The 16,387-nt window shown below is 47.3% G+C and overlaps 1 protein-coding gene across 22 annotated transcripts in view; it reads right to left on the bottom strand.

The window, feature by feature from the left end:
• The window catches only part of FBRSL1 (fibrosin like 1), a 537,563-nt gene that overhangs the window by 99,496 nt on the left and 421,680 nt on the right, over nucleotides 1-16,387 (bottom strand). For 16 of the 22 annotated variants that reach the window (XM_069871045.1, XM_069871060.1, XM_069871056.1 and 13 more), the window contains one exon: nucleotides 665-718. The exons of the other annotated variants lie outside the window; for them this stretch is intronic. In XM_069871045.1, the coding sequence (XP_069727146.1) occupies nucleotides 665-718 (54 nt within the window). The remainder of the gene's footprint in view (nucleotides 1-664; nucleotides 719-16,387) is intronic. 22 annotated transcript variants of the gene reach the window in all.

Below are 16,387 nucleotides of genomic sequence, written 5' to 3' on the forward strand. Positions count from 1 at the left end.
AAATACAAAATCAATAACCTTGCCTTTGGGTCTCATTTCTGAGATAATTTTGCAGTTGTCCTTTCTAACGGTGTGACTCTTCTTTCCATGTTTGCAGTATGATAAGGATAACAGGTTCCTTCCTCACCATCATCACTCCCTTGTAAGTCACAAGAGACTTTTCCAGATCTTATCAACTGTGCCGCGGGAAAAGACAGCTGGCTGGAGAGGTCTGAGTCAGCATGTCAGCACACAAGTTATCATAAGATGCCTAGTGTTAAGGTAACCCAGCCTAGCACATGCCTTCCCTTAACTCATCTATAACATTTTTCTGCTTGGCTGTGCAACTGAACCTCAAGGAAGAAGAAAACTGTAAGCAAGTGCACGTGCTACTTTTGTTTCACAACCTTCCCATGTTCTCTCTTATTAATAAGAGAGGGTTTGGGGTGCTAGAAACAAGAAATCTTATTACAAATGTGTAATGAGACCCTGAGCTAAGAGGTTAGCTGACATGGAACTGTTAACAGTGAATTGGCTTGAAGACAGTGGAAAAAAAGAAAAAGAAAAAAAAAACAAAACAAGGAGACACAGAGAGCGAGGAGAGACAGACAGCAACCAATTCAGCTGCAAGAAATCAAGCTAAATCAGTCCCAAGTGCCCATGTTGGAGAGACTTGATCTCATACCTTGCTTGTTATCAAGGCACTCCTGATACGAGTCAGCTCCAGTTCCGTTGCGGTCTACAGACAAAACAAAAAGTTTCATTCATATCAAACATAAATATTAGAAACTTCTCAAATGGCAGCCTTGCTGGAGCAACATGCTACGTGCAAATAGCGCTAGTTCTTTAGGAGGCCGTGCTGGTTTGCTGACAAAAGCTGCAACTTGTTACGAACAAGCTGCAATAAACCAACCCCGGCTCATGATGAGAAGTGTTTTGGTCCTGGGCAGAAGGGGCAGGGTGCTCTCCTCGCAGCTCTGCCCACCTGTTCCCACACTGGTGAGGGCACAGGAGAGGGGATTACAGCTGCAGCTGCTCTGAGTAAGTTCCTTAAGCACGTGGAAGATAGAATATATGGAGTTAAATCCATCATTACCCTGTCTACTGTAGGCCCCACGAAACTACTGGTTTAAACCAGCAGATCCTGAACTACAGTCTGGAACAGACTTCTCTGTGGCTCACGACGCTGTGCTTCCTTTTGGTTTTTGGCTGCTACATTGCATTAAAGACAACTGAAAATACAAGAACGTACTTTAGAAACATTACTCTTCCATGGAAGCATGTTACTGTAGTTAGCACTAGGGTTATATGATCCAGCAGCAATAGAGGAGTTGGTCTGAGCCATGAAAACGGTGGAGAAGCCAAGACTCCTGTACTCACATGTGCTCCAAACAAGGAAGAAACCAGAGAGTTCCTAAACACAGGTGTGGTCGCACACGTGGCATTTCACAGCCAGCATGGTTATCACCTCAAAAACCCCTTCACCTACATCAGAGATTCAACTAGATCATTGGCCGTGTGTAAAAATGGTTTCAACTGTAGCTTAGCAGAATCAGGTTACGACACGGCTTTAGCCCTCAAAAGCAAACTGAAGAATGTTCCAGTGAGGCTTCTCCTCCTGCTTTACAATCCAGTTCAACCACGAAAAAGTCTGGATAGTCCATGAGAAAAAATATTAAATACATCTGTCAACCCTGGACAAACTAATGCTTTTTCAGCAGCTCGCACACACCTTGCGTATCTCACCACGTATGAGGACTAACACAGCTGAGCCCACGCGATCGGTGCTGGCACACACTACAGGTCCTCAAAGAGTATACGTTTTGTACATCACATAGAAAAATGCACACGGTGCTGAAATCACTGCTGTGGTATAACCACTAAACCACTCGGTCAGGTCACCCATGGCATAGTACTCCTACCATACCAACTCCAGCTCTACTGGAGACAGTTCCTCTACTAGAATAGTTCATCCATATCGTGATCACAACCAATAAAAAAGCCACCACTGTGGGATTTGGAGTTCACGCTCCATTAGGCTGAATTGGGCAGACAAGCTATCATAGAATTACAGAATCATTTAGGTTGGAAAGGACATTTAAGGTCGAGTCCAACTGTAAACCTAACAGTGCCAACTCCACCACTAAGCCATGTCCGTAGGCACCACATCTATGTGTCTTTTAAATACCTCCAGAGACAGTGTCTCCACCACCTCCCTGGACAGCTTCTCCCAGTGCTCGACAACACTTTCAGTGGAGAAATTTTTCCTAATATCCGATACCCTGGTGCAACTTGAGGCCATTTCTTTTCATCCTATCCCTTGTTACTTGGGAGAAGAGACCAGCACCCACGTCGTTTCAACCTCCTTTCAGGGAGATGTAGACAGCTATGAAGTCTCCCTTCAGCCTCCTTTTCTCCAGACTAAGCAGCCTCAGCTCCCTCATCTGCTCCTCATAACATTTGTTCTTCAAAAATCAGAAGTGTTGTTCACAGCAGAGAACAGACACTACCAAGAACACCTCCCAGACACCTGCAAACAACTATTATTTCTGCACCTCCAGAAGTTGACTGGCTCCTGAATATGACAGTTTTCTGGCATTTCTCACATGTGGCAAATGCATTCCCACACAAACCGCCCTTCCATCTCTGCTCAGCCAACAGCTGGTCATGGCTCCTTGAACGCATGAAGAGATCCAGAACAGAATTAAAAGGCTTCACATTCAGCATCAGTATTTAATGCACAAAGAAGCAAAAATTAAAGTTGCCCCTCCGTTTGTGTTGTGTAAATCCCAGATAACAGATCTTCTCCCTAATCCTAATGAGGCCTTCCTATTAAAATCTTTATTAGCTTTCAGCTCTGCAGATTGCCCAAAGGCTCATCAGTTTCCCTATCTCTCAGTACTGAGATCTGCTTTAACTTTTACAAATAGCTCTAAGATATTTCTCAGCTTATCAGCATTGCCAAGCAGCCTGTCTTATCATTACTATTGCAGATAAAATAAATGAGCTCAGGACGATATGAATAATGGCATTTTCTGTAGGCTGGTTTCCCATTACATTTTCAACAGATTGTAGATTTAAACTTCAGCACAAAAGAAAAAATAAAAGAGAAACGGAAGGGGAAAGGTGGGTTTTTTTCTCCCCATTTACCTTCACTGTCTTAGAGCACAGGCTACATTTTTAAGCTCATCTGATGTGAGCTAGTAATTGATTTTGAAAGGGAGCAGAAACACCTCAGCTCCGCCTTCTCCAAAGACCAAAAGCACAGTTACTTCTGGGATGTTTTTTCGGCCGCATTTGTTGGAGAGAAGCAAGGACTAAATTGCGCTCTGCCTAATGAAGCCATCTTCATTAGTTTGCTCCTTTCCCTAGCAGATGAGGAATACCAGTCAGATTGGGAATTGAAATCATGAAAAGCAACAGAACTGCATTTGAATTAAAAGACTAGGCTACAAAGGTCTCCAACGTCTGCTCCGGGCTGATTAGCACGAGGCACGTGTGCCACCGTTGCGGCACCGAGCAAATTTTACAGCGCACGTTCGCGGATAAAGGCAAAGCGTTGGCAGGAGACAAGGAAGCTGAAAGACGAACACGTCTCTCCCTTCCCGTGGCAGCGAGCAGGGAGGTCATGTTCTGGCAACCATTTTCTGCCTGGTCCCTGCAGCAATCACCACAGGGTTAAATGCTTTTCTGCTCCCCAAATTCCAAGCCCTGTCACTGTATCAAGGTTATCTATTATTGGCAGTGACAGGTGAAAATTAATCTCCTAATTATTTCTTGCTGCGTAATCTGCACTGAAGAAGTAACATAAAAGGATTACAGTCCACCCTCGACGGAAGGCTTTGCCAGAGAGCCAATCATCCCAGGACATGGGAGGGATGCGGTTAAGAGAGATTTGTGAAGGATTTCCAACCATTCTGGAGGCAGACTATGCTATAACTTTACAGCCTACAGCTTTGGAGTAAGGCTCTACTTGCAGGTATCTTAACAGCCTAAACGCTTTTTACTGCTGATTATTCCATGGAAAAAAATCAAACAGGATTTATACCCATTGTGTCCCCAGTTCTCCTCTGGTAAATCAGTTACTGCAGAAACAGCATCCACGTACAGATGTTTCTTACCCCTCACAGAAACATTATGGCAAACAATGTACTCTGCTTGCTTTAACTCAATATTAAAAACCTTGTCTCTACCTTCCATGGCAATTCAACGTTTTTCCCACAAGAACATAAACCAGACTAAGTACTTTCAAAATTAAAAATATTTTTAAAAAAGACAATCTCATTTTGTTAGCAAGCTAGAAATCTCTTTGGTGACAGCAGCCACCTTGAAATGTTATTTTCCTGTAAACTCTAGCTCTTCTCCTGCGATGAACCAGAAAGCAATGTTTATTGTTATGCATTAAAGAACACCAATTTTATTTATCTTTAACCCTTTCAGTGCAGCTACAAGGTACAAATGGACGTTTTCAGAACCTATTTTTCTATATTGATGCCAAAAGCACCATCCTAGTTTAAGTTTGCAAGATCAGACGGTCACAGGTTGGCATTTTTACCACTCAAAATGACATTAGCTATCTCGGGAGATGTTCCCATGGATGGTTAGCGCAGGGATTTCTCTGTAACACTCTGGTAGTGTAACGGGATGAGGCAGCGAGGCAGATTACCACCCCATGTCACCAACTGCAATCAAGCCCTCCACGAATATCAGTCACACGTACTTTCAGTTTCCTTGAGGGTTACGTTTCCTACGTTACCAAATCCTTTATGCAAACTCTCAGTGCTTAAATCCAGCACCTCTTTCCACTTTTTTGGAAAGCTAAGCCCTGCCTTAGACTTGGAAAGCCACGCTCTGGTCAGCAGCGAGCAGCCACCGTTCCCGTTTGCATTTCCAACGATCAGGATGTGAGTCAACATGAGGTGAACCAGAACTGGCAACCAAGATTAAACTGACACACAAAACCACCAAGATGACACTCAAAGCGGGGCTGCCGGAGGAATCCCAGCTGCAACGTGCCCCGGCAGCCACACGGTGGCACGCAAAATACTGCAAAATATTATCCGTGCACCTCTAGAACCAGGGCCTGGATTCCAAGGAGCCTTTGCACCTCCAGTTTCAGAAGCCAGGGATGGCTGTGCAAACCCACCTGGAGCAGCAGAGTCCCCCAGCAGGTCCCCGTGCTCCTCGGCTTGGGAACCGCAAAGCTGCGGCACATTCATAACTCCAGGGGCAAAAGCAGCGTGAGCCACCAGAAAAATGACAGGGATCGCCGACACTCGGAGTGTAAATGAGCAGCTACAATGAAGCAAATCGCCCAGAGTGGCAGAGGAGCGAGGACCATTCACCGGTGTCGCCCGTGGGTTTGAACCCCCAGCCCACACGCGGATGCGGGAGGTGAACGCTCCTGCTGGGCAGGTCTGCGGAGATGGATTGCCCTCCCGCTTAAGGCAATGGCTACAAAAAATGTAAGGCTGTATTTAAGTCATTTTTAACAAGCGCTTTCTTCTCCATCTGAAAGTCAGCTCCAACACAGTCCTTCGGATATCAGAGGACTCTGGCAACACACACCCAGCTACCAAGTTTCACTTAATTCACAACATCGCGTATACGTATTTCTATGTATCTCGTTTTCACCAGCATGAGGATAAAGCCATTTGTATTTCCACCACTAAGGTCAGAGATTTCCTCTTCCTTAGGACCTACTTTCAATAGATAAACAGAAATAATTTAATGAAGCCTCAAAGAGAACACAAGCCCTTAATAACCTACCCTTGGTGTTAAATAAATAAGGAAATTATTCACCAGCATCTCTCTTTCTGCAGACGTTTTAATCTTACGGTTACCTAATCTCTTACTCAGTAGTTATGAGAACAAAAGAAATGTGTACAGAGGCAAAGCACTCACCTACTGACCTATCAGTAGTACTTTTAGCAAGTCTATTTTTCAGTCGTATGTTTTGCTTATGGAAATCTGAAGAAAAAATTCCTATCCATAGGCATTTTCCCCAAATGCTCCATCACCAACCTCATTATGCGATACCGAAATTCTCCCAAGGGATATTATGTAATGGCAATCCCTCCTTCCTCTCCCTAAGGAGTGTATTTCTCATTACATCTCCTTGTAATTGATCACTCTAGGAAATAATTTCTGGTAAAACCATATGTTTCTTTACCTGGTTCAGAATTTCCATCTTTATTCAGAAGGATAAAAGACTGCATGAAAGCCTAAAAAACACCATTTCTGATGCACAATGCCAATCTTTGCTCAAACATGCTATTAAAGCAGAGAGCAACGCATTCCTGTACCTGCCTGACTTTGGATCTTGTAAATTGATCAACTCATTAAAATTAACCAGCTTACATGTCCTACTTCAGTGATACAAATAATTTTACTTGACTGACTCTTCTGTAACAGCTTTAAAAAGCCTGCTTTGTATTCAAACATACCCAGGCACCACAATCCTTAGCTGTTATGGGTCACTCAGCACAAAGCTGCTGGGAGTCAAGAGCAAGCAAAAAAACTCCATGAAAGGAAAGATTTAAGGCAGAAAATGACACACACATCTGTGCTTTCCCAAAGTTCCGTACAGCACAGACAGGCTCACGGAGGAATGCAGCCTTTTTCATCACCACTTTTGTCAGCATATCACCATTAAACATCTTAACAGCTTTTAGTTTGAAAAGCAACAACAGCAAACACTAATATTTGCAGCCCTTACTGAAAGTTAACACTTCAAATCGCAAGGTTCTTGCAAAATCGGACCAAAATAAATATCAACGACTGGTAAATAGCTGGAGTTTATCACTGGAATTCGAAGCACACCCCAGTTCCCTTTTTTAACTCAAAAATACCAGAGCTACTCATCGCGCCGCTATTCGGTGTAGCCAGCACAGGCCACAAGGTCCAGGAGATGACTACGTGTCCCGTCAGAATAACACCGGGATATATTTTGCTGTTTAAGAGAACAGACTGCCCTTCTCCGATAAACAAGGCTTAAGGTTTCACTCAAAATAACCCACCTTCCAAACAAAATAAAATAAGGAAATCGCTCTGTACTAGCAAAAACTCAGCACTTGACTCAATAAAATACTGCCTTCCTTGTTTCGTGGCATTAATCTCCTCCGGAAAAAAAAACTGGGCAGCTGAAGCCAATGCCTTTTGGCTTTAGCACAGGCCAGTGTTAGGGAACTGTTGTCTGTAAAGAGGAAAATTCTTGAGGAGAGCACTAGAAGCCTGCCACTGGTAGGAAGTTAATGCCGTGTGTACACATCACAAAGCTCTCCCTTGTAAGTCCGTATGTGGGGAAAATCGGATTTATACATAAACATAAACCTCCGAAGCAAATACCGACCAGAGATGACCCGAGATTTAACCCCTTAGAAAGAATGGGGAAACTCTATTCGCCTGTAAAAGCTCAGCAGCCTTTTTCCAGCGGAGAGAGTCTTTCTCTCAAGAACTGGCAAGCAAGTAAATAATTCCAGCTTCCACGGCACAGGGGAGACCGGCTAAGGACGATCCCCACGACCCAAAGCAATCATTCAGAACAGTAACTTACATAACAAGAAATTATCTTTGTTACAAAATTAGGTTAAAAGGACCTCAGATACTGTAATGTTACAAAAAAAATCAGGACATGCTTTGAGAAGATTAGCTAGCAAGCAGCCTCCCCAGATAAATGCGCAACTTCAAGAAGATTTTACAAGCCTAAAAACCAGTTTAAAATCCAGAGAGATCCTCAAGCCTTTGCCTTTCAAAAAGGTCCCTCTTCCCTTCCTTCTGGCCTCGCCTTATTCCAGAGCTCTTTCCCCATACCATCTTTAGTTAATCAGTGACCTGGAAATCTTATTTCACCCTCTTTCTCCCCCCCACCCCCCTTTTCAAATTTGTCACTTTTAAACACACATGCTTTAATTTCTTAATGGGATTAAATTTTGCTTCGAAGCCAAGCAGAGGGACACGGGGGGGGGGGGAACACGCGGGGACCAGCACCGCTCGGTGCGGCTCAAGCCGAGGGACACATGGAAACAACAACAGAAAAAACCCACTAGGAGCATTTTACAACTTGCTATTCTTTGTGTGTCGAGGGGATCTGGCCGGCACCGAGGGGGTTAATTGATTTTTTTTAAATTTAAAATTTTTTATTTAATTTTTTTTTTAAGTTAGCGGGGTTTTTGGGGTATTTTTTGTTTTTTTTTGGTTTTTTTTTTTTTTTTTTTACAGCCCTCAGTCCCAGACAAACCCCATCCTCATCCTGCCAGGGGACCCGGCGGAGGAGCCCGCTCTAGTTCTGGTTGGAGTCGATGATCCTGGAGGTCTTTTCCAACCTAGTGATTCTGGGGTTGTTCCCCCAGCTGGAAAGGGTCGGGGGGGGGATATCGAGCTTCGCTTTTCCCCGGCACCGACTGGAAGCAGGCGGGGAGCGGTCGCACCGGAGGAACGCGCGAAACGGGGTGGGGAAAAAATAAATAATAATAATAAAAAAAGGGAAGGAGGTTGGGAAGAACACATCGCATGCCGGCAGCGCCGGCTCTTTTTGCTCGAACACACCCAGGCGTCGCCTCCACCCCCCCCCAAAAGAGCCTCGGAGGATCCGCACGGGATGCGGATCGGCTGCATCCCGGGGGTACCGGGCGTGGAAAGGGGCCCCGGGGCCGCGCGGGGGGTGCGGGCGGTACTCACCGTGCGGCTCGGGGCATGGCGAGCCCCGCGGGGCCGGCGCCGCTCCTCTCGCTGCCGGCGGGGCTCCGCGCCCAGCCCCGCGCACGCGGCGCTACGGGTCCATCACCCGCGGGGCGGAGAAGAAAACAAACAAACAACACAAAAAAACCCCACACGGACGCGCAGCAAAAAAATTTAAAAAGGAGGAAAAAAGAAAAAAAAAAATCGGTAAAACCCAGGCGAAGCGGCGGCATCCGAAGAGCGGCGGCTCAGCGCGGCAGGCGGCCCCGGCCCGGCCCCATCCGGAGGCTCGCCCGGCGGCGGCTCGAGCGCGGCCGCTGTTCCCACGCACCCGGCGGCCCCGCCCCGCCCCCAGGCCCCGCCCCCCGGCAGCGGCGGGAGGGACGGCGGAGGGCGGAGAGCGCGTGTGAGAGAGAGAGAGAGTGTGACAGAGCGTGTGACACCGTGTGTGAGAGACTGCGTGACAGCGCGGGTCTGTGTGAGCGTGTGACAGCGTCTGTGTGTGTGAGAGCGTCTGTGTGTGAGCATGGGAGAATGAGGAATTTCTGACTTTCAGAATTCTTAGAATAACCAGGTCGGAAGAGACCCACTGGATCATCGAGTCCAACCATTCCTATCTAACACTAAACCATGTCCCTCAGCACCTCGTCCACCCGTCCCTTAAACACCTCCAGGGAAGGTGACTCAACCCCCTCCCTGGGCAGCCTCTGCCAGTGCCCAATGACCCTTTCTGTGAAGAATTTTTTCCTAATGTCCAGCCTGAACCTCCCCTGGCGGAGCTTGAGGCCATTCCCCCTTGTCCTGTCCCCTGTCACTTGGGAGAAGAGCCCAGCTCCCTCCTCTCCACAACCTCCTTTCAGGTAGTTGTAGAGAGCAATGAGGTCTCCCCTCAGCCTCCTCTTCTCCAGGCTAAACACCCCCAAGCTCTCTCAGCCGTTCCTCATAAGGCCTGTTCTCCAACCCCCTCACCAGCTTTGTTGCTCTTCTCTGGACTCGCTCCAGAGCCTCAACATCCTTCTTGTGGTGAGGGTGTATGTGTGTGAGTGTGTGAGTCTGTTTGTGTGTCTGTGTGTATGTGAGAGGGAGGGAGCACGCGTGTCTCTGTGTGTGTATGAGAGTGCGTGTGAGACAGTGTGTGTGAGAGCATGTGTGTGTGAGAGAGAGCGTGTGAGACCATGTATGTGTGAGTGTGTGGGTGACCATGTGTGATGTGTGTGTGCATGTAAGTGTGTGAGTGTGTGGGTGTGCATGAGGGTGTGTGAGCATCAGGGTGTGTGTGCATGAGGGGGTGCATGGAGTGTGCATATGGGTGTGTATGTGCATGGGGGATATGTGCATGGGTGTGTGTGAGTGTGTATGTGCATGGGGGTGTGTGTATGGGTGTCTGTGCACATGGGGTGTGTGAGCATGTGAATGTGTGCATGGGGCATGTGTGTGTGCATGGGGTGTGTGTATGGCTGTGTGTGAATGGCTGTGTGTGCATATGGAGTGTGTGAGTGTGTGCACGTGCGAGCACATGTGTGCATGGGGTGTGTTTGCATGCGAATGTGCATGGGTGTGTGTGTATGGGTGTGTGTGAATGGCTGTGCACATGAAATGTGTGCACATGTAAGCATGTGTGTGCATGGGGGGGGTGTGCACGGGTGTGTGTGCATGTGTGTGCAGGGGTGTGTGTGCATGGGGTGCACATGTAGGGTTTGTGTGGATGGTGTCTGGGTGTGCATGGGCTGTGCCTCTGCATGTGTGCATGGGGGTGTGTGCATAGGATGTGCATGTGTGTGCTTGGGTGTGTGTTCATGGGGCGTGTGTGCACGGCGTGCACACATAGGGTATGTGTGCTTGCTGTCTGTGGGTATACATGGCTGCGTGGCTGTGCCTGGGAGGCGTGTGCATGGAGAGAGGGGTGTGCATGTGTACAAGTGATGTGTGCGTGGGATGTGTGCGCATGGGGGTGTGTGCGCATGGGGTATGTCTGCATGCGCGTGGGAGGGTGTGTGTATGGGGGGTTGTCTGTGCCCATGGGGGGGTGTGTGTGTATGGGGAGTGTGTGGGGGCACAGGCGGTGTCTGTGCCAACTCCCGGTCCGTGTGTGCACGGCCCGTGTCCCTGTGCACTGTGTGTGTACAGTGTGCACTGATGTGCACGAGCCGTGTGTGCGCGGCCTGTGCGTGCTGGGTCTCTGTGCACCGGGTGTGTGCACAGCCTGTGTGTGTGCATGGTCTGTAGGTGCACAGCGTGAGCGCAAGCCTGTGTGTGTCTGCATGATCCCTGTGTGCATGGGGTGTGTGCGCAGCCCGTGTGTGTCTGCATGGTCTGTAGGTGCAAAATGTGTGCACATGCACACGGTCTGAGGTGTGTGGGTGTGCACAGTGTACAGCTTTGGATCACTGTGTGTGGCCTGGGTGTATGCAGAGTGTTCATACATGGTGTGTGCAGTTTGAGTGTGTGTAGGTTCTCTGCATGTGTGCATGCACACAGCCGGTACCTGGGCGTTCACAGTGTGTGTGTGCGTGCACATGGCCAAAGACTGCATGGAGCGTTAATTCTCTCCGCACGCACAGGCGTGTGTGCGTGTGCACGCATGGTGTGCATGTATGTGCACGATTCCTTCCCCACCCCGTTCCTTTGATGGACTGAGGTTGGGCTCCTTTCTCTCTATTTTCCATGTTAGTTGCAGCCTTCTGTGTCCCTGAGATTCATTCAGAGCCCCAGGGAATTTGGATTGAGGTGGAGAGAGAAGAGAAAAGCAAAGGAAATGTTTAATCGTGATTAACCTAGACATTGCAAAACAGTTGTTAGTAGGTGTATTTAAAATATAATTACTACTGCGGTGATTCATAGGTGCTTTAATAAATGGGTAATCGATGGCCACAGGGGCCGACGATCCGCGCTGCCTGACACGCCTGGTTAGTGCCTGCTGCAGCCAACGTGATTCAGAGGGTCGGGGGGAGCCCCTGCTCTCCCCCTTTGCTGGAGTGGGGCTGGTGCACCCTGCAGCCCCTCCCAGCCCGCAGCACCCTGCTCTGCCCTGCCTGCCCTCACACGCCTGCTCTGTGGCTTTCAGGGTGTCCACACGCGGCCCCGGCACCGCAGCCGCCTCTCGGGCCAGGGAGCAGAACCACCTGAGCGCCGCTTTCAGCTGGCCTCGAGACACTATCTGAAAATCTTCAGGGAGAAAGGCCGTAAACATCTGTATACTATTAAATCCATTAGATGTGTTCATTATTTCATATCGATTGGTATATCACTACACAAAGTTAATATATTACGATTATTAGTATATTGTTAAATCATTAAGTACGACAGCAGATGCGATAATTTCCAGGGGATCTCTGCTGACATTTGGAAATGGATGGGTATGTTTTTCCTTTCGCATCCTGGCTGACTGCAGGACTGCAGCGACGCTCTGGCTGCTCTGACTGATCTCCTTCCCCTGCTCTCCTTTGCAAGGGAAGGCAGCTGAAAGAGCCTGCTCTGCCATGCCCACGTTGGCATTTTCAAAGATGAAGCTGAATTAATGCAAGCCCCAAAGAAACCTGTTGGACGAGGATATTCAAACCACTTGCATGAGTTGGGGAGCCACAAGAAGGATTTAATCTGCAGTCCGCGTTTCAGTGCTGCTCAGGGAGAACAACACCCTCTTGCAACACCAACAAGATTTTCACGTGTAAATGCACGGACGGAACTGCTCTTCCACCACCAGCATCCTGCGGGTACCCATCCCAACCAGGTCTCCTGACTGTGGAGCGCAGGAGCAAAAGCATTGCCCAAACCCTCAGCCCAGACTCCAGGTCACCAGGGTTTGTGGATTTATGGCACAGCTCCTCAAGAAACAGCAGATGTTGGAGAGCACACACATCTGTATCTTTGCAGCAGGGGACCTGGATGCCAATCAGGGTTAATTTGGGATAAATTTACAAGAGCGCACAGCATGACCCAAGGTACCTCTTTATTGGCCGGCTACAGGCCTGCTAAATACATTGGCCAACTACTACACATTAAAGCCACATGAGCTGATATGTTCAAAATGAATTTTACAGGAAGACACGGGGATAGAAAAAGGAGGAGAGCCTGTGTCACAAATGACAACCAGATGTGAAAACACTGTAAATACAAACATCAAAGGCTCACTCCTCCACATTTTGCAGAGACAACACTGGAGAAAGGACTTGCTGCATTTAAACAAATATTCTCGGCAAGAAAGCCAGGGAGCCTGCTGCCCCTGGTGCCCAGCAAACCTGGGGAGTTCATGGGTAAGTACCACATGCAGGGTGCAACCTCAGATGTTTACTTAAGTGTTCTCGGTTCAGCCCTTGAATGTGCAAACCAAGATGACAGCATCAGGTGTTACTTGCTCAAACTCTGCTCTCGGAGCGGTGTGACCACGCAGGGGCTGGTGCAATTGAAAGCGAAGCTTAGATGGGGTGTATTCTTGTTTTCTCACCTTTTCAAGACACTATCATGTACCATTGACACCCAACATGCAGCACGAGCAAACCACACCGGGGACTCTGTACCGAGCTTGCACTCACCTTCTGAAGGTGCTGGGATGCCAGGGCACGGGGCAACCCAGGTGCTCGCAGAGAGATTGAGATGAGAGAGGCTGTGGCTACTGCTTTTACTTAGATCAGAATCGAGGCTGCAGGATCACAACTGTTCGCTCTGCCAGTGATCCCTGTCCTGAGTGGAGAGCCTTCCCTTGGGACTGGTGCTTGAAAGCACAAAGGACTCAGGCACCGAGTCAGACCACACTCCTTATTTTGGAGCCAAAAGCTTCAAGCAGTTTGAGACTAGCACTGCTGACAATAGGAGGAGAAAGCACTTAACCATAGCGTTGCATAAAGATGTCATGAGGAAACTAGGATTTTACAGCAGAGAGAGTAGAAAAACATTCAAGAAGAGCTTGGATAAACTCTGGGCTAGATTCAATAAGAGACGCCAGCCACCTCCTGCACTGCGAGTCCCCACCTGGACTTCTGCAGGGAGGCAGCCGGAGAGAGGTTTTATTGAATCTTTTATTGAATCTGTCTCTAGGCTGGTAACTGTGCTGCGTACCCTCACCAAGGCCCTAAAATAGAAACGAAGCGACACAGGAATTTGCAGTGAAACTGTTCAAATATGCTGTGATTCGCTTTAGAGGAGGGTGTGCGCTGGAGAGGGCGTGCGGCGGGGGCCAGTGCGGTGCGCCAGCCTGTCTGCCAGGCACCCGAAGCTGCCACTGCTGCCGAGAGCATGTCTACAGACGGCGCAGGAGCTCGATCACAGGTCTCCGTCCCTGGTGATGCACAGCTCTGCTCCCAGGCCTAACAACATATGCGCTGCAAAACTGTTTAGCCATCAGACTATCACATTACATGCAAAATCTATAGCTGCTCAAGAGCTTAATTTTGACATACAATTTTCACTTGCTGAACAGAAAAGGGAGGGGAAGTCTGAAACCGCCTAAACAAAAGAATGTTTTTTTCCACTGCACTTTCAAATGTTCATAAACTGAACAGAATACAGTTAGAGACGCCCCTTTGCCTCGGGGCATCCAAGGCTATGGCTCCAATTAAAGAGAACAAGGATACAGGAGGTGGTACCTCCAGTCTGATTGCTCTCGCCCCGGGCACCTAAGTCTCATGAATAAACACTGTTGACTCTTAACTCTCAACCACACAATTACACATTTGTTTTTAGAATACGTTTTCTTAGCCTTTCCACTTGCAATTTTTGCTACCACGAACTAGCCAGGACAAGAATAAATACCTTTGTGATTCTCTAAACATTCTTGTAATTGCAGTAGTTCACTCATGAATGTGTATTTCAACAGGAAAAAAAAAGATCCCAAGCGATATGAAGAAATGTTTCTTTGAAGTAACCTTTCAGAATTAGATGCAAAATATTTACAGCTCATTATTATTACAAGAAGTCCTGTACATACTGCCAGCTAGAGGAGTGGAAACCTTAAGCACAAATCCAGTTACCTTTGAAGAACAGAGACAGGTGAGACCTATATTTATGACTCCTGCCAAGCGTGGTCACTGGCCTGGAGCAGCCCCCAGGGCCCCCCAGCTCCCCATGGACCCATCAGCGCCCTTGGACCTCGCTCCAGCAAACCTCACTGTGAGCAGCCTGCAAGATGCTGCTGAGATGTGGAAGCGAGGGGGCTTCTACAGGTCACAAGTGCCTGCTCAGCTTTCTCCTGGATGCAAATGAAAGGAGTGGCAGGATTTCTGTTGTTGGGGAAAGTCTAAAGGGAATAGGCAGTGGATGAATCCAAGCGAAAGTGGGTGCGTAACTTCCTCTCAGCCCAAGTGCCCAGCAGCCACGACAAAACCTGGAGCTTTTATGAAGAGAAAAGAAAGCCCCAGCTGGCCCTTATGGGCTCAGGTTTCTAGTGAAGATGGATGCAGAAGTAAAGCAGAACTCTGGTTTCCTTCCGAGGACAGCAGTGGAAGGAGATGAATGATCTACTCAACTTTCTAAGGACACCTAGCAAACCATTCTACTGCTGCAAAGCCGAACAGCCAACCGCCACGCCAAAATACCGAAGTGCAGTTCCTCTACTTAGCACAAAAGATTTTGGCTGAAAAATACACTTTTTAATTTTTTTTTCTTCTCTTCTCACTGTTAGTGTGAGGATGAGAAAATACAGAATGGGAAAGTAACGGAGAGGCTACGATCCTGGAGCGGCGACACTAGGGCTGTGGATTTGGGAGCGACTAAGCAATACGTTAACAATACTTGTTCCGCATTCAAAGTCAGAAGACGAGCGATGTTGCCTGCTCCTATGTGTTATTTATATATTGTGTTAAGCAACAATGTGCAAATTAGCTGGAGTTCAAAATATCAGACACGGCAAGATGTTGCAGTGCAGTACGACACAACACAACACAGATAAGGGACTCTCCGTATGGGGCCCTGTATCCCAGGCGTGTTTATACTTGATCGTGTAATTGGGACCACAGCCAGCTCATCCTAAAATATACAGCATGAGTATGGTTAGGCATTGCATCTGTAACATATACCACTTTAGATGTCAAAGCATCTTTGTTTGAAGTCAATAGCAATAAAAACTGCATTTGTACGAGAGCTTAGCATGTGGGAATACATATTGCTAAACCAGGATGTTAACACATGGCTCTCCTCAGCTTGCTGCTGCCAAAAGTATGCCTTTCAAAACGGGAATGAGCGTGCCAATAATCTGTAGGATATTTTAAAACTTGGAGAAATCTACAGCAATCATCCAGTATTGGAGAAAATTCTCTTTAGGCAAATGTACCTTTGATAGAAACTGGCAGTAACTCTGTCTACTTGGAAAGATTTGGGTCCTTCACATATATGGCTTGCGGTGCGTACAAGAAAAAAATCCACATAAGGATTTTTCTGCCGTGTTTCATTTTGCAGAACCTTTGCTTAGTCATTTAGTTACCAGTTATTCACTTACATAAATGAGACTTTCAAATATACACAAACTTTTAAATGTACACAAACCTATCTTTTTAAGGTCGCTGTCTTGATACTATTTCATTAAGGTACACAGATATTATATCAGAACTGTGTTAAGCTTATGGGATGCCTGTGAATTCCCTTTCTGGATATTAAACTTTAAACAAATATTATGATTGTATTCCAAAGGCTTGAACGGGCTGATGATTTTGAAAACTACTCTGGCATCATTCTACGGCTCCATTCTTTTATGTATGTTTTGTTAAAACACAAAGAAGCTCTATTTATGAAAAGCCAG

The sequence above is a fragment of the Phaenicophaeus curvirostris genome, chromosome 17, assembly GCF_032191515.1.
Source record: "Phaenicophaeus curvirostris isolate KB17595 chromosome 17, BPBGC_Pcur_1.0, whole genome shotgun sequence".
Classification (NCBI taxonomy): Eukaryota; Metazoa; Chordata; class Aves; order Cuculiformes; family Cuculidae; genus Phaenicophaeus; species Phaenicophaeus curvirostris.